This window comes from Equus przewalskii, chromosome 5 (genome assembly GCF_037783145.1).
Source record: "Equus przewalskii isolate Varuska chromosome 5, EquPr2, whole genome shotgun sequence".
In the NCBI taxonomy this organism is placed as follows: domain Eukaryota; kingdom Metazoa; phylum Chordata; class Mammalia; order Perissodactyla; family Equidae; genus Equus; species Equus przewalskii.
This window is the reverse complement of record NC_091835.1, coordinates 86746920-86768176: the sequence shown is the minus strand read 5'-3', so window position 1 is coordinate 86768176 and position 21257 is coordinate 86746920. Positions and strand designations below refer to the sequence as shown.

At 46.4% G+C, this 21257-nt stretch overlaps 1 protein-coding gene across 3 annotated transcripts in view; it reads right to left on the bottom strand.

Moving 5' to 3' along the window:
- LGR5 (leucine rich repeat containing G protein-coupled receptor 5) overlaps positions 1 to 21257 on the bottom strand; it is a 114719-nt gene that overhangs the window by 46908 nt on the left and 46554 nt on the right. For all 3 annotated transcript variants that reach the window (XM_070622111.1, XM_070622110.1, XM_070622112.1), the window contains exons 2-3: positions 13215 to 13286; positions 592 to 663 (exon numbers count right to left, since the gene is read on the bottom strand). In XM_070622111.1, the coding sequence (XP_070478212.1) occupies positions 592 to 663; positions 13215 to 13286 (144 nt within the window). The remainder of the gene's footprint in view (positions 1 to 591; positions 664 to 13214; positions 13287 to 21257) is intronic.

The window sequence follows — 21257 nt, the reverse complement described above, 5'->3', positions numbered from 1 at the left end:
AAAAGTAAGCCATGGGTCCTAGAAGAAGGAGGTATTCAATAATGCGTTCTCTGATAAACAAACTGGGAAGATAGACATAAAACAATAAGAAAACCTATTTTTATGTCTCAATGAGTTAACATTTCTGAGTGAAGCAGCTGCTCAGTGAGTCTGTGCATGAGGCCTCTCCGTGTCTGCTCACAGTGGGCACGAACTTGGCATTTTCAGCTCATCCTTACCCAGCATCATCAGCAAACAGACTTTGCAAACGGCTTGAAGCTGTGATCTCGTCATGTCAGCATCACCTGGTGATCAAATGATTCAAGAGACTCTCCCCCACTTCATAACACACAAGGAAAGGGAAATGCTGTTTTAGAAGTTTGAGTTGATAAGTGGTTACTTAGAGGCGAACAAATTTAGTACTAAAGTTAGGAGAGGAGAGGTGAATTCTTTTCACACATGGCTCTTCAGGACCAACTAGGTGGACTGAACTGAGGCGAGTCATCCCACGGCTCCCAACAGCTTCCCAGAGGGTCCCAACCTTTACAAGCTAATTAGCATCCACTTGACGCTAAAATCAGAAATACAGCAAATAATAGCTGCTTTACTTACAGAACTTTGAGGCTGTAAAGGCCGGCGAATGCTCCCTTGGGAACAGAGGTCAAGGCGTTTCCGGCGAGGCGTCTGTGGGTTTCAAGGGAGAGGAGAGAATGAGCACAGCTCTTGTCACGAGGAATGCATTTTGTTGCTAAAAATGCAATACAATTATGTTCACACTCTATATACACATATATATATAAAACTCTCCTTTAAGAACATTTTTATACGGAAGCTTGGCAAGGGGATAGGCAACAGTGGCTGTGAGGCGACGAGCGTCACCACAGAGAAGACGGTGAGAGGCCACACCTGAGCCACCCAGGCATCCACGTGCAGGAAACAGCACAAAAACCCCAAGGTGGGAGTGGCCCTGGAGTGGTCCAGAAACGCACGGAGGCCACAGCATGGCTGCAATGGAGAGGAGAGGACAGGAGGGGAGGCTGGAGTGGGGAGGAGAGGACAGGAGGGGAGGCTGGAGAGGAGAGGACAGGAGGGGAGGCTGGAGAGGAGAGGGGAGGCTGGAGAGGAGTGGAGAGGGCACGAGGAGAGGCTGGAGTGGAGTGGAGAGGACAGGAGAGGAGGCTGGAGAGGAGTGGAGAGGGCACGAGGGGAGGCTGGAGTGGAAGGGAGAGGACAGGAGGGGAGGCTGGAGAGCATGCAGGGCCACCACACAGGGCTCTGGAGGCCACGATAAGGACCTGGAGCAGGGCGTGACGTGATCAGACTTGTGTTAAAAGGGTCTTTCTGCTGGGCCCCCTTTAATGAGCAGAACAGACCTTGGGGGTAAGAGGAGAAGCACAGGAGGCAGCGGGAGCTGTTCAAACCAGGGCGCTGGTGTCTCTAACGGGGGGCGATGGTGTGGCACAGCCAGTGGTGGTGGCTAGAGGTGGGCTTTGGTGTAGGAGAAAGAAGAATCCACCTGACAAGCACTGGGCTCGAGGTGAAGCATAGGCAGCCCAACAAGCAACACTCTGTACTCGTGGCTTCCTTATATGTCACCCACACGCATCTGACCAGTTATCCGAAGGGTTCTACACCACACTGAGGTCAGTGAACTGCGTGAGACTGCACAGCAGAGTCGCTCGTTGAACTGACAGACTCAGGCTCGGCTGACGAGCACTGACAGCTTAGCTCATCCACCAGACTGACTGGTGGCCGTTCCTTTCAGCCGCATGTCCCTGACAGTCCTGATCAGCATGTCTTCGATAGTTTGAGTTCTGGAACGTAGCCTTAAAATGGCTTTCAAGCTGCATGATGGTTCCTGGGACACTGACTTTGGAAACAGGAAGAACGGCAAACTTTTTATTTACTTATTTTATTAGTTTAAATCATTATTAGGGGTAATGTCTTTCTGTCACATTTCCTGAGGCACGGCTCTTCGCACGAATTGCTTTCCTTTTCTGGGCAAGACTTCCAGAGCCCGTGAGTCAGAACTCACTGTGGGACCAGTGGCCTGTGTCGTCAGGGGAGTCTGTCTGAGAGCTGAGGAAGTCACGACGGACTATGAGCTGCTCGCAGGGCGGTGCAAGGTCTATCTTGTTGACAAAAATGACCATTTAAGGAAATCACTGCATCCTCCCTTCTTATGTCGTTACCATGTGGGATGGTTTCAGTCACTTTAAAATTAAACATATATGAACTATAGGGAACAAAAGACTTTCAGATGAGTTCACGAACGGTGAGCACTGCACAGGGAGCTTCCCCGTGGGGACGGGGACTAACGGACGCCTGCAGCCTCGTCCACCAGAGACCGACACACCGTGTGGCTGAGAGGTTTTGTTGTTTGTTTTTTCCCTGTTTCTAAAATTATTTCATGGGAATATCTCTTTCATCATCTTCATTTCTATAAATGAGATACAACTTAAGAAAAATTTTTATATCTTTTTATGTGATATGAAAAAGTTTTTATCCTTAAAGATACAGCTCCACATGTAAGACTCATATTGTCCCACCATTGTTAGTTGTACTGACTTAACTGCCATAAAAAGAAAAAAAATCATTAAGTTACAGCAGACACATTCCTCTTCAAATAAATCAAATAAGTAGATGTTTCGGTGCTGTAACAACAAACTAAAATAATTTTGAGAATGTATGTTTCTTTGAATCTCTAAAGTAAAGTAACCTCAAGGGTTTTTTTTGGTGGCTTCATTTCGTAAAATGGAGGAATGAGAGCAAAGCAAGCAGGTGTGGCCCTGATTTCTCCCCTGGACCTTGACCTGGAGAGCGAGAGCCGGGTGGATAAGGGTGAGCACCGAGCACGGAGGGTGCTGACCCTGCTCTCTGATGGGGACCCTTGGGAAGACTCCTGCGCAGGGGGCCGTGGTCCAGCATGGTCCCCTCAGCCCAGTTCCAAAGGCAGAGGAGCACTTTCAGACTAAGGAGAGGCCTGGTGAGTGCTACCAGACCTCCCACGTCAGTTCTTGCAGAACCCTTTCTGTTGCCAGTCTTCCTCTTTTTGCTGAGGAAGACTGGTCCTGAGCTCACATCTGTGCCCATCTTCCTCTATTTTGTATGTGGGATGCATGCCTCAGCATGGCGTGATGAGCGGCGTGTAGGTCCATGCCCAGGATCCAACCCTGCGAACCCCAGGCCGCCGAAGTGGAGCACATGAACTTAACTGCTGCGCCACTGGGCCAGCCCCAGCAAGAACCCTTTTGACTTCTAACTCTTAGGTATTTTTTTCTTCTTTCCCTTTTTAGTTTTCTTTCTTCTCACCACTAATTTGCTGTGAGACTTAACACAGGTCACCTCTCTTCCCTGGGCCTCATTTCACTTTTTTTAAATGATAGGGTTCTTCCCCAAGGTCTTTTTCTGCCCTAAAGTTGTTTTTATGTCACACGTGCAATTCCTGCTCACCCTCATGCTTTTCTCCCTCATCCTCCCTCCACTCCACTTTTTCTTCTTGTTTATTTTAAGACTTCTCTATCTGAGCTGGCCCCGTGGCCGAGTGGTTAAGTTCGAGCGCTCCACTGCAGGCGGCCCAGTGTTTCGTTGGTTCGAATCCTGGGTGGACATGGCACTGCTCATCAAACCACGCTGAGGTGGCGTCCCACATGCCACAACTAGAAGGACCCACAACGAAGAATATACAACTATGTACTGGGGGCTTTGGGGAGAAAAAGGAAAAAAAAATAAAATCTTTTAAAAAAAAAAGACTTCTCTATCACGTCACTAATATATTTTATTTATTTATTTTGAGGAAGATCAGCCCTGAACTAACATCCACCGCCAATCCTCCTCTTTTTGCTGAGGAAGACTGGCCCTGAGCTAATATCATGCCCATCTTCCTCCACTTTATATGTGGGATGCCTGTCACAGTGTGGCTTGCCAAGCAGTGCCATGTCTGCACCCAGGATCCGAACTGGCGAACCCCAGGCCACCGAAGCGGAACGTGTGAACTTAACCACTGTGCTACCAGGTCAGCCCCTGTCACTAACATTTTAAAAGCACCTTCTCATACTTTATATCAGTAGATGCATCAGAGATTATTATGGTCAACATTTTGTAGATAAAGACACCAAAACTCAGAAATGCTTTAGGCAAAATGAAAGACATGGCCTCTGTCCCTTTGCTGATTTCATTTAAATGTAACCTGCTCTTTCCTCCGGAGCATGGAAGCTACAGCAGTGCTTAAGTGATCAGAGCAGGATGACCTTGAGTATGATGATCCTTATGATTTAAAGACGATATCTCAGACCACTCAGCAACTTCCTGCTGGCTCCTGAAGTTACTGCTTCATCTTCCAACCTTTACAAAGCACATGAGACGCAGAGGCACTCGCTCACACTTGCTGAATTAGTTTGCTCTGGAGATGTGGTGAGGGCAGACATCAGGCTTCACAGGACCAGTTTTCCCTTCTCCCAATCTGAAGATCTGATGATGCCAGCTTATTTCCAGGTTTCTGGTACTATCGTCTTCTCCTATAAGACACTCATGCTGGATGCAAGGGCCAGACATTAGGGTTTAACTCTCCGTCATTCGTCTTCGGTAAGGTTTGCTGAAGTCTGTTCAGCAGCCTTGGACACAAGAATGACGACATTCCATCAACTGTTTCCCTATTGGAGAAAAAAGTCTTTCCTAATATGCCTGAAGAAATCGAGATTTTCAAAAACTGCGGTATCTACGCACCTCCCTCAATAAGTTAAGCATATCTAATTGGTCAAATCCAGGCCAAAATCATCCTTTCTTAACCTGTGTATTTACGACCATATTAAATTTTGTTTTCATTATTAGATAAGATAAAAAACATTCGGATATCAAGGTTTAAGGGCTAAGAGAGCACTGAACTGAATACTGGAGCTCTTCAGGTCAACAGGGAGCTCCTGCCGTGGGCGGACGGCCCTATGGTTTCTCTAACCACAGACTAACGACATTCAGTTTCCAGCTCCTTTGTGACGTCTTCCTTAGTGACCTCAGTCCACAGTCAGCTTCCCTGTAGGACATATTCTACACAATGCTGTCTATAGAGGTTCATTTTCTACTTTTTTTTTTTTTTGAGGAAGATTAGCGCTGAGCTAACTACTGCCAATCCTCCTCTTTTTTTTTGAGGAAGACTGGCCCTGAGCTAACATCCATGCCCATCTTCCTCTACTTTATATGTGGCATGCCTACCACAGCATGGCTTGCCAAGCAGTGCCATGTCCGCACCCGGGATCGGAACCTGTGAACCCTGGGCCGTTGAAGCAGAATGAGCACACTTAACTGCTGTGCCACTGGGCCGGCCCCTTCTCCTCTTTTATATGTAGTCTACCTGATTCACTTATAGGCTTCTAAGGTCAAGAATCTTATTGCCTGCCCAGAGCAGGGAGCTGAATCAATGGTTATTGATTGATCATTTGATCTTGTTTCCAAAAACAGCTGGCCAAAGGGCTGCAGTTGCTCAGGTCTGACATAACTGTTCCAAGATGGCTGGCTGGTCATTACATACCCAGATCAGAAAAGCTGAAGGATGTTCCTTCTTCATTCCGCATCAGATTTAATTCAGCAATTGACTTGAGTACTTTTAATTTGCCACCTACAGTGCTTTTGGGCATCCAAATAGTATTTACCTTTTATTAAACAATTTATAAGTGCTAGGCACAATGTTAAGTTCCTTATATACATTGTGCTATTTAATTATTATAAAAATCATATTAAACAATGACACGATTATTCCTCATTTACAGATGGAAAGTGGGCCTATGCAAGGCTAAGTTATTTGCTCATGCTTATGTAGAAAAGTTTATACAAGAGAATTTGCTTCAACCATAGCATTTTGACTCCAAAATTTGAGTTTTTAACTATTACTTTGGTTAAAAGTAGGTTGGTCTGGAGCTTAGGTTGGTGAGGAGCAACCAATCTAAAAAAGGAAAAATACAAGGACACTTGGCTGCATCACTTGAGGTATTGGCCTTAAGAAAACTGTTGCTCACTCTTCTTATTCAAGGTCCTCTGGTTGCCCTCAGATTCCATACCATCTGACCACCCTCTCCACTAGGACCCTTTTTTAATTCTCATCCTCCACACACAGATGTTCCTCAAGCCTCTGTCGTCACACCTTCTCTGTCTACTTTAGTGTGCATTGCCATCACCATGCGAGGCATAAAAAGTCCAGATCCCCAGGCCCCAACACAGATTTAGTGGATTAGAGTTTCTGGGGGAAAGGATTTGGGAATCCGCATTTTTTTTAAAGATTGGCACCTGAGCTAACATCTGTTGCCAATCTTTTTTTTTCTTCTCTTCTTCTCCCCAAATCCCCCCAGTACACAGTTTCATATTTTTCAGTTGTGGGCCCTTCTAGTTGTGGCATGTGGGATGCCACCTCAGCACGGCCTGACGAGCGGTGCCATTTCCACGCCCAGGATCCGAACCAGCAAAACCCGGGGCTGCCGAAGTGGAGCATACGAACTCAACCAGTCAGCCGTGGGGCCAGCCCCTCGGGAATCTGCATTTTTAATAAGCAGCCCAGGTGATTTTAATCTGGGTCGAGCCCCACCCTGGGACACAGAGCCTATGTCCTCTCTCAAGGTCCTCATCTGCCCAGCCACCTCTGTGTAAACAACTCTCGAGTCGTTATCTCTAGAAGAGACTCCTCGTGCTCAAGACCCACATTCCACTGTATTGTTGACATTTCCAATGTCCTGCGGGCACCTTACACTTAGGATATCCAGAACCCGACATCCTTTTGCTTCCAAAATATCAGTCGTTCCCCTTGAATTCCCCGTTTCTCTTGACTCTGCCCCACAAGTCTCCTGGCTCCTAATCCTTCAGCCTTACTCAGAACCACGTCTCACGTTCAGACGTCTCTTTCAGTCCCTACGTTCAGTCACCTGATGAGTCCCTGACTGTCTTCCTTTGCTCTGAATCTTCCACATATCCCAGCGGGTCTCAGCCCACTGCAGAGCTTTAAAAGAATGAACCTGGGCCCCACTGAGACCCATTAAATGAGAATTGCTGGGAATAAGCCTTGGTAATTAGTAGTTTTAAAAAAGCTCCAGGTGATTCTAATGCAGATTCAAGATGGGAGATTCCGAAACGGTTCGCCCAGTTCAACACCACAGGTCACCTGGAGACTCTTTGTGGTCTCCATCCCCAGGACGATGATTCATTCACTAGTCGTTGGAGGATTAGGAGAGGGGATTCGTCAATGGGTTTCAACAGTTATCCGGAGGAGACAATGAGAACCTGAAGCAGGTGGAATGGAACAGAGTGAACACATGGAAAGACAATATGGAACTAAGAGCTTTAGGACTTGGAAACTGGCTGATACAGGAGTGTGAGAGGAAGAATGACAGACACAAAAGGAGTGAGAGACACAGCAATCACAGGTGTGGGAAATACGAACACGATGGCCAGCAGGAAAGGCAGGAGGAGGAGCTTGCTGGGGGGTGTGGATGAATCTGGTTCTGCCCCTGCAGAGCTCTAGAGCACTGGGGGGTAGGCGGACGTGTCCCTTAGGGAGTGAAGATTCTCAGTGTGGTCCTGAGACCAGCAGGACGGGCATCCTCCCTCCCACCCCAATCTGCCAGAGAGACCGTGGTGGGGGGGTAGCAACGTGCAGTTTAACAAGCACCCAGGTGACTCTGACGTCACTAAAATTCGAGAACCACTGACTTAGGGGCAGTGGTCCTCAAACTTTGTCATGCATCAAAACCCCCTGGACAGAATGTTGAAGGCGGTTTCTTGAGCCCAGTCCTAAATTTCTCACTCACTGGGTTGGGGTTTGCATTTCTAAGAAGCTTACCTGTGAAGCCAGTGCTGCTGTCTAGGGAACACACTTTGAGAACCACTCGTCCAGCAATAAAAGGCAAAAGAGATCTGAACCAGAAATGCAGACCTGGGGGGTCATCCGCGTAACAGAAATAGTTCAAGTCGTGGGTTTCCTTCCCTGACAGCTGCAGCCTTCTCCCAATGGGTCACTCTGCTTTCGTTATTCCCAGTCTATTCTGCATACAGAAGTCAGAGAAATCTTCCAAAATCACAAATCCTATCACTTCACTAGCTCCACAAGAAGCTCTGTGCCCTTATCTGAACCGCACACACAGTCTGATTGGTCTGCATGATCTGGTCTTTGCCTTGCTCCCAACCCTGCCCATGTCCCTCCCTCTCCAGCCACCCATTGTTCAGATGCACAGACAGGGCGCTCTTCCCCACCTCAGGGCCTCTGCCCACTACGTTCCCCTGCCAGAAACTCTCCACCCAGCTCTCAGGGCCACCCACCATGCTTCCTTCTGATCCCCACTGAGATGTCACCTTCTTAGAGAGCCTTTCCTTCCTTGTCGCCCCTCTTTATTTACTCTCTACCTAACCATGTCTGTGCTCCTCATCACTCTTGTCACAATCAGCAATCTTACAGGGGTTGGTTCCCTTCTTGTCATCTGTCCCCCTCACCAGGCTGTAAGCTCCCTAACGTGGGAACTTGTTGAACAAGTGTGAACTTAGCAAGTCCTGTGAGCTTCCCAGTGGCTCAACAAACATGTGTTGAGCGAATGAACCAAAGAGTATGAGAGAGGAGACACTAAAATTAAGTGTAGAAATTAGGGAATATGTACATTTTACAGGAGTTGGAGGAGAAAGGAAAGCTGCGGAGAACAAGAGGAGGAGGCAGAGGGGTAGGGAACTTTCAGAGGGTGCCTAGTTGTCAGAATGAAAGAGATAGTCACAGACATACACCTTCAGGGCACATACAAGACAAGCCATAGATAAACGTCTACATCTAGCCTCATGGATAGATGTTTGGAAGAGAACCAAAGTAGCTGCTGTGAAATAACACTGCAGAAAGAGTTTCAGGAGGCAGCATTCATGATCTAGGGCCAGATCTATGAAGACAGGAGGCTGAACACTGTGACAAGGATGAGGAGTGGGACGATCATTCACGGACATGAAGGGGTTTTCATTTTCCTAACACAATCCAACTTGCGAGTTACAGTTCACCAAAGTTCTCTCATCGTCACGTCATTCTATTTTCAGAAAAAAGTCTCAAAGACCCACAGACGGCTCTCACCACGATGAGGAAGGAGAGGGCGCACGGCACTTGCTTTCAGGAAGGTGGGTGGTGTCTCATCACAAATTTCATCGGCATTAACAGACATCTGCTAATTTTGGACAGATTCTTCAAGGCCAACCACAACATGAGCAAACAGCTCTCAGGAACAACAGTAACTTAAAAACAGATCTCCCTAGAACTTCTCACCTTCCTTCCTGAATCAAGTATTTGATTCCAATAGTATTCGAATCTGGGAAATTTTAAAATACTACTCAGAAATCAAGGCCTTTAACTTAGACTGTTTAAAATGGTAAAAATTCATTCTCCCTCTGGTTTAATCAGACCATCCATCTAAGTCTGGAACTTGTAGATCAGCACTGGGCATAGTCTGTCATCAGCTCCTACATCTGACCCACTCTCTGATGAAATGTAGGATCTTTTATTTGTCCAAAGAGCAAACACAGACATGGAGCCTCTGAATGGACAGACTGGAGAAGACCCCGTTGGAGAGAACCGTGGCGGCTGCTCAGGTGATGAAGTCTGGTGAAGAATGAGCTGTGCCGGCGCCTGCGTCCCTCAAAGCTGGTGGTCAGAAACAGCAAGTCCTTCACAGGCCCGCATCCCCGGGGGCCTGCAAAACGAAGCTCACAAGCAGGAACAAAGGAGGCCAGAATCTTCCTGGGGCTGCTTTTATTTTACTAATACAGCGCGTTATACATGCATTGTATGCATGTACCAGATTCATCCTCCTTCCAGTCATCCTCAGAAACATCTCAGAGCACAGGCAGGCCAGCTTGACCGCTCCCTCTGAGGCCAGGGACGTCAGGGTCATCAGGTGGGAAATGGCAGAGCCCGGACGCCTGCTCCGGATCCCAGCACTCCTCTCTGCACAGCATGGCATCAGCACACGCAGAGACGGCTTCCGAACCCTAGCTCTAACACCTACCAGCTCCATTATCCTGGGGAAGGTCCTTATTTTCTCTGTACTTCAGCTTTTTTTTTAATCTGTGAACTGGGAATAATAATAACATGTACCTTGATGGGGTTGTTGAGAGGATTAGGTGGGATAACGTGTGTGAAGCACTTTGAACAGTGCCTGGCGCAGTAAGCTATTACTGTTATACTTACAGTATATTATTATTTCAAAGATCTAATACTCTAGAAGAGAATGTAGACTTGAACGTAGCTTAGTCTAACAGGACAATCAGAAACATAACAAAAACACACTCAAAATGTTCTCCAAAGCAGGTACTTTTTTAAAGAAAAACACAACACCCTAAATTCAGCCTTGGGAACAAAGGAATAAACCAAGCAGAGCTGATCACTTTTCCAGGTCCTACAAATACTATCCCCTTTGGCCACTAAATGAATAATGACGACTTCAAAACATCAGTCAGATGCAACACATAGTATCTTTAGGAAAATGGTCTTGATGCTAAATTCAGCAAGTCGGCCAGCTCAGCAGTGAGAAGTCCAGAACCGAGTGCATGATCCATAAAAGGTCTCTACTTCTGAAGTTCTGACTCCACGGTCAAGATACTTGATGGAGTTTCCAGAAACATAAAAATAAGACAATACAGAAAAACAGCATTTTCAAATGGTTGTTTCCTGCCTCCCCCTTTTTTTTCCTGATTTTTCTCAATTATCTTTTAAAAAACTGGCCTTGGAAGAGAATTAACCTCCACCTCAAAGAAAGAGGAGTTACTTTGAATGAGCTGGGTCACTGAGAGAGGAAGCCTTTTAAACAAAGTCCTTGGGGAAGTGAATTATTTATTGATTCAGTTTGTGGCCTAACGTTGAAGTGTGTGATGGGGAGAGTGGGAGCCTTTTGCCATCGCATATTGTAAAGGTATTAAAGAAAGAAGGATAGGAAATTCATGTCTTAGAAATACGGGGGCAAATGAGACTAAGCGTTGTGTATTAATTATGGTGGAAGAGGGAGGGTGAGAAGGATGTAAATAAGAAAAAAATCCAGGCATTTGAAATTTACTAATATTTAAAAATATTGGCTAATGTTAACTAAATCTGTTACTTTTTTCTAATGCGACTCACTTGTATAAGAAGCTCCTTTTACACATTTGGCTTTCCCATTAGTTCATTCATTCATTCATCAAAAATGTATAGATTTAAAAAATTTTTTTTCTTCTTCTTCTCCCCAAAGCCCCCTAGTACATTGTTGTATATTCTGGCTGTGAGTGCCTCTGGTCATGGCATGTGGGACTCCTCCTCAGCATGGCTTGATGAGCAGTGCCATGTCTGTGCCCAGGATTCAAACCAGCAAACCCTGGGTCACTGAAGCAGAGCATGCAAACTTAACCACTCAGCCATGGGGCTTGCCCCTAGATTATTTATTACACACCAGCTGTGACTAAGACAGACATGTTCCTGACAAATAGAAATGGCAAGCAATAGGATATATTGGAATATTTGAGGAAGCCATTTGGTGTAAATCTAATTTGGCCTGACTTTGTTTTTCCAAAAAGGCCTGACATGGCCATCGAACATGCATTGTATATCTGCTTTAAACATTTCCTATGGCAAGAACAAATGCCCATAAGATAAAGGCGCAACTTCTCCCCACGTTGGCATTTCCTTAAGGATAAGCATCTCTCCCTAGGCTAGGAACTGATTGCTGTGCTCACCTTTGACCACCCAGCTCACCGCTGACCACCCAGCTTGAGACAACAGACCTGCCACCCTGCTGTGTTCACCGAGACAGCAGACCTACCTGCTGTTTCCATCAATCGCTGTGCCGACAGAGCAGTCTCACGACTATTGTAAAAGGGACATTTCAATCCTGTGTGAAACATCCTCTTTGGGGGTATATAACCACTCTGTTCACCCCACTTCTTTGGTGCCCTTTCTTCCTTCAGGAAGAAGGGCCCCGGGCCATGGTCCTCACATTTTAGCTCAGAATAAACTCACCCAAATTTTCATTTATACATTGGTTATGGATTATTTTCATCGACACTCCCAACCCTGGAGAAGCTGACGTTCTAGCAATGGGAATGGCCAGAGAGAAAAGGGAGAGGGGAAAAGAGGAGTCTGAAACCCAGAGTGAAGCTCCATCCTCGAATGACAGAAACTCATCTAAGCTTCCCCAACAACCCCCTCGGTGACAGTCTGGGCATATCCAGCTGATTTCAGTAGTAAAAAATAATAGCATTTGTTAAAAGTATAAGGCCATCAAAAATAAATATAGATAAAAATCTAGGGAAGAAGTTAGAGAATATTATCCTCTTGAAACAAAAACATGTAATTTGGTAGTGACAGAGCATTCTTTGCACCTCCAAGGGTGGACCAAGTGGTGCATCAACAATTTAAATTACGCCCCAGCTGGACTCTGACTTTGGGATTTATAAAGGAAGTATTTTCAAAAGAGGTCATTGCCTAAACACTTCCTTTAATCAACAGTCAGAGGATTTACTCAACCGATGGTGCCAAACTCTTCTCGTGAAGATTGTGATGGTGCATCACGCCCTCCATCCTCTCACTCAAAAGGGTAAGGATCAAGTGGGTTTTTAAATGCAGATTTGGGGTTCATATAGTTCTTTTTCATCTTCTTATTTTTTCACAGTGAGTTTGGGAGAGCCCAGTTTTAAGTCCTCTGTGGATTTCATGTTTTTCTGTTGAAGCTTTGAGGGAAGAGTAAGAAAATAGTGAATTTTTACAGAAATGTAAATAGGAAAATTTAATTTTTAAATTTTGAAAATTAAAAGTGACGTGGACAAGAAGCTTTGGTGCTATGAAATATGTATTCAATTCTCCTGTCACAAGCCGAACCACGTGGCAGTTTTTGGTTTTGATTATAGCTTTACTTGCTATTTTAATAAACATGAACCAATATTCAAACTTTTAATATCCTGCTGCTTAACCATTTCCAAAGAGCCATCCAGCTTTTTTAAACAGCCTTTGTTTTAAAATTTTCATTTGTTTGGCTTAGTCTCACCTTCGAAAGTTGTAGCCTAATGGTAAACTCTTTTATAAGCTGATTTCCAGAATCAAAAGCCGTTCTTTTTTTCCCTCCCAACTAAGTGTTTCCTCATGTGCCAAAATTGCTGGTGCTGACAGCTTTTCTGCTTTGTTTTATCTGGTTCCCACAAGTAAGTGCGGCACACACACACAGAACGCGTCCAGCGCTAACTGGCCGTCCCACGGCCACAGTGGTACTCACAGCTCCTCCAGGAAGCGGAGGCCGCGCAGGGGGTGCGGGGGCAGCTGGCTGATGTTGTTCATGCTGAGGTCTCTGTAGAGGAAAACAGACAGCCTGTGAGGAGCAGCGTCCCCACCACGAGGAAACCCAGCTGTTCAGTTCACACTTTTCAAGCAATGCAGCCAAATGAACTCATTCTTCTGCTTGACAAATGAATCGCTATTTTACATCTTAGACGCATTCCTTTCCTCTCGCCCCACCTCCCAACATCATGGGTCTCTATCAGATTAGAGACCCCAGGAAAGCTCATATGAATCAAAATGATTTGACCGTCCGGGCATGGTTGTAATTCTTCGTGTTTAAAGTTACATGAGTAGGACAGCAGAGGAAACACATAACTCAACTGTGTGTCCTGCTTTGAGTCTCGTGACAAAGAGAAATGTCTTCACCGTGCGACTCTGGGAGTCCTGCTTCTCTGGGACTATAAGCATCTTGTAAAAACAAATGTTTTGATTCAAAGAAACTTGAAAAAACAAAACAAAACAAAACAAGACAAAAAGCCTATTCCTTCCTTCAATGTGTTCCTCTTGCAGGTTCTCGGATTGCATTAAATATGTGAAATGAACCAGAAAACAAGGATGTAATGTGACCCAGCGCTGAGCACCCTTCCTGCTGGGCCTGCACAGTAGTTCCTGGCACAGGAAACAACAAGCCACTTTGGGCAGAACTCAATCAATTTTTGTTTTACGCAAAACTCCGCGTAATTAGATTTTATTCTGTTTTTACTTTTCTGTTTCTTTACCGTTTCCCAAGTGTGCCATCCGCACCTCAGAGGCCAAAGGCTGAGTGCTGGAGTCCCATCCGACCAGCTAAGAGTTGTAGAGACAGTCACTGGAGGTAGACTTAAAAATGGCCCACTCTCAAACCCGAACATCAGCGCCAGTGCCGTTCCAACCTCAGACCAGGTCTGCACACTTAAAGTTCATCGCGAGGGAACACAATGAGCTTCTGTTTATTTATCATTTTTTATTGATTGACATAACATTGCATTAGTTTTAGGTGCATAAGATAACGATTCGCTATTTGTATACACTGCAGAATGATCGCCACAAGTCTAGTTAACATATGTCACTATACACCTACAAATTTTTTTTCTCATGATAAGAACTTTTAAGATTTACTCTCTTAGCAAATTCCAAATATACAACACAGTATTGTTAGCTAGTCACCACGCTAAGCCCCAGGACTTATTTATCTTGTAACCAGAAGTTTGTATCTTTTGACCTCTTCACCTGTGAGCTTTTTAAAATCTGGATTACTCCTGTTATCGAAGTGGCCACACCCACTGCACTCAGCCAGCCAACTTCAGCATTGATAGCTTGGTGCCTTTACCAAATATTAACTTTTAATCAGCGATGCTAAGAATTGAGGGACCATTCACTCACTGCCTTTAAAAAGTCACTAGCATGTACAAGGAAGATAAAATATTTTGCTAAGGTTTCAGAGTACAGTAAAAAAAACCCCATAATTATTAATTTTAGTATGTTAGTAAACAGCCACGTAGCTGAGTAGAATGTTATGTTCTCAAGCTAAAACTAAACAACACCTGCCACTCTCCTCTCCTCCCATATTTTCTGTGTGATTGGGACAAACACTGATCCCGTCCATGTGAGAAAGCTCTAAACAGAACATGGAAATTCGCATACGAAGGAGGTTCATAAGCTCACATTATTTTAGCATCATTCTCTTATTTCAGGCGCCTGGAAATGTTCCCACGGGAGCACTCCTCTGCCAACGGGATGGGCACACATTGTCAGGGCGCCAGGGCATGGATCCCCCCTCTCCCCATCCCCCGGCTGCACTGTCTTGGAAAAGTCACGTCCCTGTGCTGGCTTCCTCGTATCTGAACGGGGCATCTCTGCATTAACAGTTTGATACCCTGTGATCAGCTGTTTCCAATCAGAAGGGAGTGACAATTTTCTTCTTAAAAGGGGAGTACCTCCCGTTCCCTCGGGAACCAACGACTTCTCAGAGTCACTGACCCTGTGGTTCCTCTCAGAAAAGGAGCTGGTCCTGAGAAGCCAGCTGCTTACGCCCTCTCTAACGAGGCCGCCACCCTCTTAGGAGCGGCCAGCAGTGCACGCGAGCCTACGGCAGAAAGCAACTCGGAATCCGTCTACAGTAGAAGGAAGGAGGCCTTCAAAATACAAACTCAAAGTGGGTAAGGCAGAAGTGAACTTGTCTGCACGCACCTCCCCCCTCTGTGTGCACCACTGCAACGATGTTCAAGTGAAACAGGTCCAAACTATCTGTGGCGACAGGACAATTTTTAAAAATGTCTAATTTGCTCTAGACTTACATTTTTATAAAATAAAAATTAATTACTAGAAAAGTGAAATAAAAACAAAGATACACAAAACAGAAGTTCAATAATTTGTCATGTGATTCAACAGAGATTATTAAATTACTATAAATGTTTCTAAACCTTTACTCTCAAATTCATATCTGTCGCGGGTCGGTAAAAAGCAGCCTAGCCAGCCAGGCCATGGGCCTCTCTGGTCACAATGCTGCTCTTCACCCAGCGGGCGAGGCCGGGATAGTTCAGCCCGCTGGGTGGAGAGCTAATGATCATGGAGGAGCCCCAGCTGTGGAGGGCAGCGCCCAATGGCCAGACGCTGCTGACCCACCAGGACCCCGTCCAGGACAGGAGGCTCTGAGGGGCGGCCTCCGTTGCATGGAGTCCGTGGGAGCCCTGGTGGAACGAACTGTCTCCTTGCCTCCGTGGTTTGGCTCTTCCTTTTTTCCAAGAACATTTCTACTCTGCACAAAAATATCCTCACTTTTACTCTTAAGTGATTTTTAAACTTTTCCTTTTTTTTCTATACCATTTGGTCTTTCTGATGCCTGGAACAGATACAGCCTTAGTAGCAGCGGGTGAAGGGACTTTAAAATAATTTTAAGCCTGTGCATTATTTACTTTTTTAAACTATTATTTTAAAAATGTCCCTATTTTGCATTTTGCTCATGATTCAGTTTCCTAACATCAATGAAGCCATGTAATGGATTTCTTTAATTTTTCCATCTTTGGCAAGAAGTTGGAATTAATTTTGAAGAACTGGTCACTAGGTAAAAGACTTCATAAGCAATGGAGGATTTATTGTGACAAGACGGTGAAATGCGTTAAACTACCCTGTGTCATCTCTAGCCACCTCTTGTCTGTGCTGTCAGTGAAAGGTCCAGGAACCTGGGATATTCTGTGGGAGCAGGTGAATCGATTGGACTCACCCACGGAGCTTTAGAAAGTATCATGCCTGGGTCCCATCCCCAGAGTCCTGAGTCGATTAGCCCACTGTGGGCGCTGGGACTCTGAAAGCTTCTTGATGACCTGAATGTCAGCCAAGGCTGAGAACCACCGCAGGACAAACTTCTAAATTTCTAGACGGTGCTCTGAGCTCGCCACTCACTCAAAAGTGAGGAGTTTTACGATTACTGAAGTGCTGTCCTCTGCACAGAGTGTTCCATTCAGGCAGACAGGACGTATCTCCCGAAAATGTTCTTGTTGCTTGCAGCTCTATTATTTTTCTTCATTTGACAAATATTGATTGCACACTAACTGTGGGCAGGTCTAGGAACACAGAGGAGAACGAATCTGAGTCATCTTTGACTCCTCCCTTCCTCGCGCCACTGCGTGTAAGACGCAGTGTTGGCTCTGCCACAGACCCTGCCGCTGGGTCCCTCTCCTCGCGGCTCCCTCGCTCAGGTCCTTCCACACTGACAGCTGTTCTGCTCTCTGTGACTACTGCGTCTCCTCCTTCTGGGGCGTCGTCCTCACCAAGGCCAGAGAGGGCGCCCTGAAAAGTCCACCCAGTCTCGTCATGTGCTCAGAGCCACCGCCAGCCAGGAAGAGAGGCTCCCCCTCTGGGGGGTAGTGGTAAGTTACAGAAGAGGTCCTCTTCCACCCACTGAGGCAGCCAGAGCAGGTAGGGTGAATGGCTGGGCCAGCAGGTCAGCCCCTGTGGCAGGCACAGCAGAAGGCCCTCTGGGGTGGCCCTGCCCCCTGCCCGAGAACGTCTGCAGCTCCGGGTCTCAGAGGAACCTCACTGCTCAGGCCCTTCAGGATCTGGCCTAACACGCACAGCCACCTTGGTCTCTCACCACCTTCCTCTTCGCAGCACCTGCTCCAGTGGCACTGACAGTCCTGTCCCTCTTGGCTGTCTCCACACCCATGATTCTCTCTCCCCGGAATGCATTTTCCTCTCTGCTTCCAAACCGCCACTCTTGTGCTCCCCCACCCAGGATCTAGCTGAACAGACCGCTGTGTTTCTGACACAGCCTCTCATCGTTCCAGTCAGGCTGCTCCCCCTTCAGCCTCTGGTCCTTGGATGCGCCCAGTGTCAGAGCCTCGTCTTAGCCTGAGCTCTCACAGCCATCAGCTGGGCCACGATCTCACCAACACCCTCACCTCGCTCGCCCTGTCTGTTGTTTCACTCCACTGGCAAAACCCCAGCTCTGGAAACACTGTAATCATCTTCTCTGTTACTGTCCCAGAGTCCTGGGAGCTCCGAGGAAGAGAAAACTCACAGACGTGCAGGTCAGTCTACAAACCCACGGCCTCTGCGGCTCTAACAGGGCTGCACAATCCTGTTGTTGCTGCTCAGTTCGCTCCTGCAGGGACGGCTGAACCCTTGACTACCCACCTCACACCTCTTAACTGACGACCACGCCTCGTGGGGCGCTTCCCTCCTACTCATGGAAATGACTGGACTCGAGGCCCGAGTGTGACACAGGCCACATGCTTGTTCTCTTGCCCCTGCTCCCTCTACCCAGACTTCTCTCCTCGCTCAACCCTGCTCACGGGCGCCAAACTCCAGGATGCTACAGCACTTCACTCCACAAATCATTCCATTTCCTGTAATTGGCCTTTTCCTCTTCCCTTCAAGGTACAGGCGTGTCAAGTCTTTCCACGACTAGAACAAAAGGAAAGCAGGATCTTTCGACCCATGACTTCCCTTACCTGCTACCCAGTCTCTCTCATTCCTTCGGCCTGTTTCTAGTTTACAACTGCAGTCTCTTCTTCCCGCTTCCTTTCCAACCCGCAACACACAGGCTTCCACCTCTACACGCCCAAGAAACAGACTACAACCTGCATGTTGTCAGAACTACAGAACTCACGACTTGCGGGCCCCTCTCCTGCGCCCTTTCTGGAAACTCTGCTCCATTGGTTTCCAAGTCATCATTCTCTCAGGACGCTTTCCCACGTTCCCAACCTTTCAGCTCCCAGACCCCTCTGTGGGGCTTCTTCTGTCCACCCCAAATGCCGTGTTGTCTGGAGTCTGCAGCCTGCACCCACTCTCCCTGGAGGCCAGCACTTACTCTCGTGGGTTCAAGTGTCACTCAGATGCCATAAAAGCCCTAAATCCATATTCCTGGTCTTAATCTCTCTCCTAAACCTCTGAGCACATATCTGATTTCCTTCTGGATATGTCCACTTAGCGATCTTACAAGAAGGCACCATGTCCAAAACGGAGTAATTATTTTCTATTCCAAACTTCTCTCTCTCTCTGTAGAGCCAGTTTCCAATTAGTGCCAACACCATCTTCCTGCAGAGGAAGCCCAGATCTTGGATGCTCTTCACGTCTTCTTCCTTTTCCATCCTCTCCCCATCCGTCTCCTTACTCTGCCTGGTGCAGGCTCTCACTCTCTCTGCCTAGTCTCCTGTAGCGTCAGCAGTCTCCACACAGAAGACACTCAGTGAGTGTCAACGTGATCGGTCTTCAACTGCCTCCCTCCTGTGAGCGAGCACAGGATCTTGCCCAGTCAATTTAAAAAATCACGTTTCTTCTCAAATGTCTACACTGCTCCTCAGCGTGAGGCACACAACTCTCTGGTATAAAATACTTTTGGGAACAAAATCACTCCGTGTCGCGCTGTCTTCCACACGACATTTGCTCACAGTGAGGGTTCTGGTTTCTCTTTTCAGTTGATCCTATTTGCTTTCTCTCCCAGGGATCTTCAGGGAGCCTCTCCCCTGCAAGGTCCCCTTTGTTCCACCCTGTGCTCAAGCTCCTTCCCACTCCTGCCGCTGCTCCTCCTCCTCCTCCTTCTTTCCATCTTCTATGTCCTTCTACTTTTCCCTCTCTCCTCCTCCTCCTGCAGAAATCTCTTTCCTTCCAGTTCTGTGCATTTGCCGTGGGAGTGACTGCAGCAGGCACTCAGTCCACCATTGTAACATCCAGCCACACTGTCTACACCTGTGACTCGGAACATGAATGGGTGAAAAAAGAGGCCGTTCCCTAGAGTGTGACTTATACAAATTAAGAAAACAACAAAAAAAAGGTTCTTTAATCTCTGCCCAGTTGAAGACAAATATTTTCTTCTTTAGCAGCACAGCGCAATTCTTATTTCTTCTAAGTACAATCACTTCCAATGTGTCTGGGGAGACCCAGGAGCATTTAGCTTTCTGTCAGGTGCCTTTGTTAACAATGGACCAGGCGGGAGCCACTCCAGCACTTCCTAATTGATCACTTTTCAAATATGTTCCTAGAGATAAGCCCTCCTGTGAACTTCAAAAGGAAAAGTGCAGGCTTGAGTAGCATTTTGTGAATAATGGCATCTCCAAGTACTTTTCTCATGTTATTGTTTTCAACTCTAAAACAACGTATCTTTGAAAAATAGTTTTTACTGAAGTATAACATATATGGGAACATGAATAAATCCTAACTATCCAGCCCACTGAGTTTTCACCATGTGAGCACACCCTGTAAAGCAGCACAAGTCAACAGAACACGGCCATCACCTCAGAAGCCTGTCGGGTTCCCCTCCGCTAACTACCCTCCCAGGAGGGACTAGTCTGCTGACTTCTAACATTTTATAGTAGTTTCGATTGGTTTTGGTCTTTCTATAAATGGAATCATACAGTGCATAGCTTTTTTTTTAAGGTGATTTTTAAGAGTGTTTTTAGGTTCACAGCAGAATCGAGAGGAAGGTACAGAGATTTCCCATACGTCCCCTGTCCCCACATGTGCAGCCTCCCACACTACCAACATCCCCACCAGATGGTTCACTGTTACAACTGATGGACCTACCGACACATCCCAACCCCCCAAAGTCCACAGCTCACGTTAGGTCCACTCTTGGTGCTGTACATTCTGTGAGTTTGGACAAAGGTATAATGACATGAATCCCCCAGCACAGTGCAATACAGAGTATTTTCACTGCCCTAAAGGTCCTCTGTGCTCCATCTATTCATCCCTCCCCTCCCCCACCCCAATACTCAACTTCCTGCTGTCTCCATAGTTCTGCTTTTTCCAGAATGTCGCATGGCTGAGTCACACAGCATGTAGACTTTTCACATTGGCTTCTTTCACTTAGTAATACAGAGCATAGTTTGTGTTTTTCTGGCTTCTTTCACTTATTATGAGATTTACCCATGTGTTGTGCATAGTAATAGTTTATTCCTTCTCAATGCAACATAGTATCTCATTTTATTATATCACAATTTATTTATCCACTCCACTGCGGATGGACATTTGGGTTCTCTCCAGTGTGTAGCTATTATGAATAGTGCTGCTATAAACGTTCCTAAACATCTTTTGTTGACCATTATTTGTGTGTGTTTCGGCTAGTACCCATCTAGGGGCAGAAGTGCTGGTCTTGGTTTATGCATACGTTCAGCTTTAATAGATCGTGCCAGACTGTTTCCTAAAGTGGTTCTATTGATTCATACTCCCACCAGCAGGGTATGAGAAGCCCAGTTGTTTCATATCCCATTGTTTCCGTTTGTTGACACTAAAACTGATATTACTTCTCTTTTAAATTTTAGTCATTTTTTTGGGGCCGCTGGGTGGCGCAGTGGTTAGGTGTGCACGTTCTGCTTTGGTGGCCCGGGGTTCGCCGGTTCAGATCCCCGGTGCGGACATGGCACTGCTCGGCACACCATGCTGTGGTAGGCGTCCCTCATATAAAATAGAGGAAGATGGAAACAAAACAAAACAAAACAAAAGATAGAGGAAGATGGGCATGGATGTTAGCTCAGGGCCAGTCTTCCTCAGCAAAAAGAGGAGG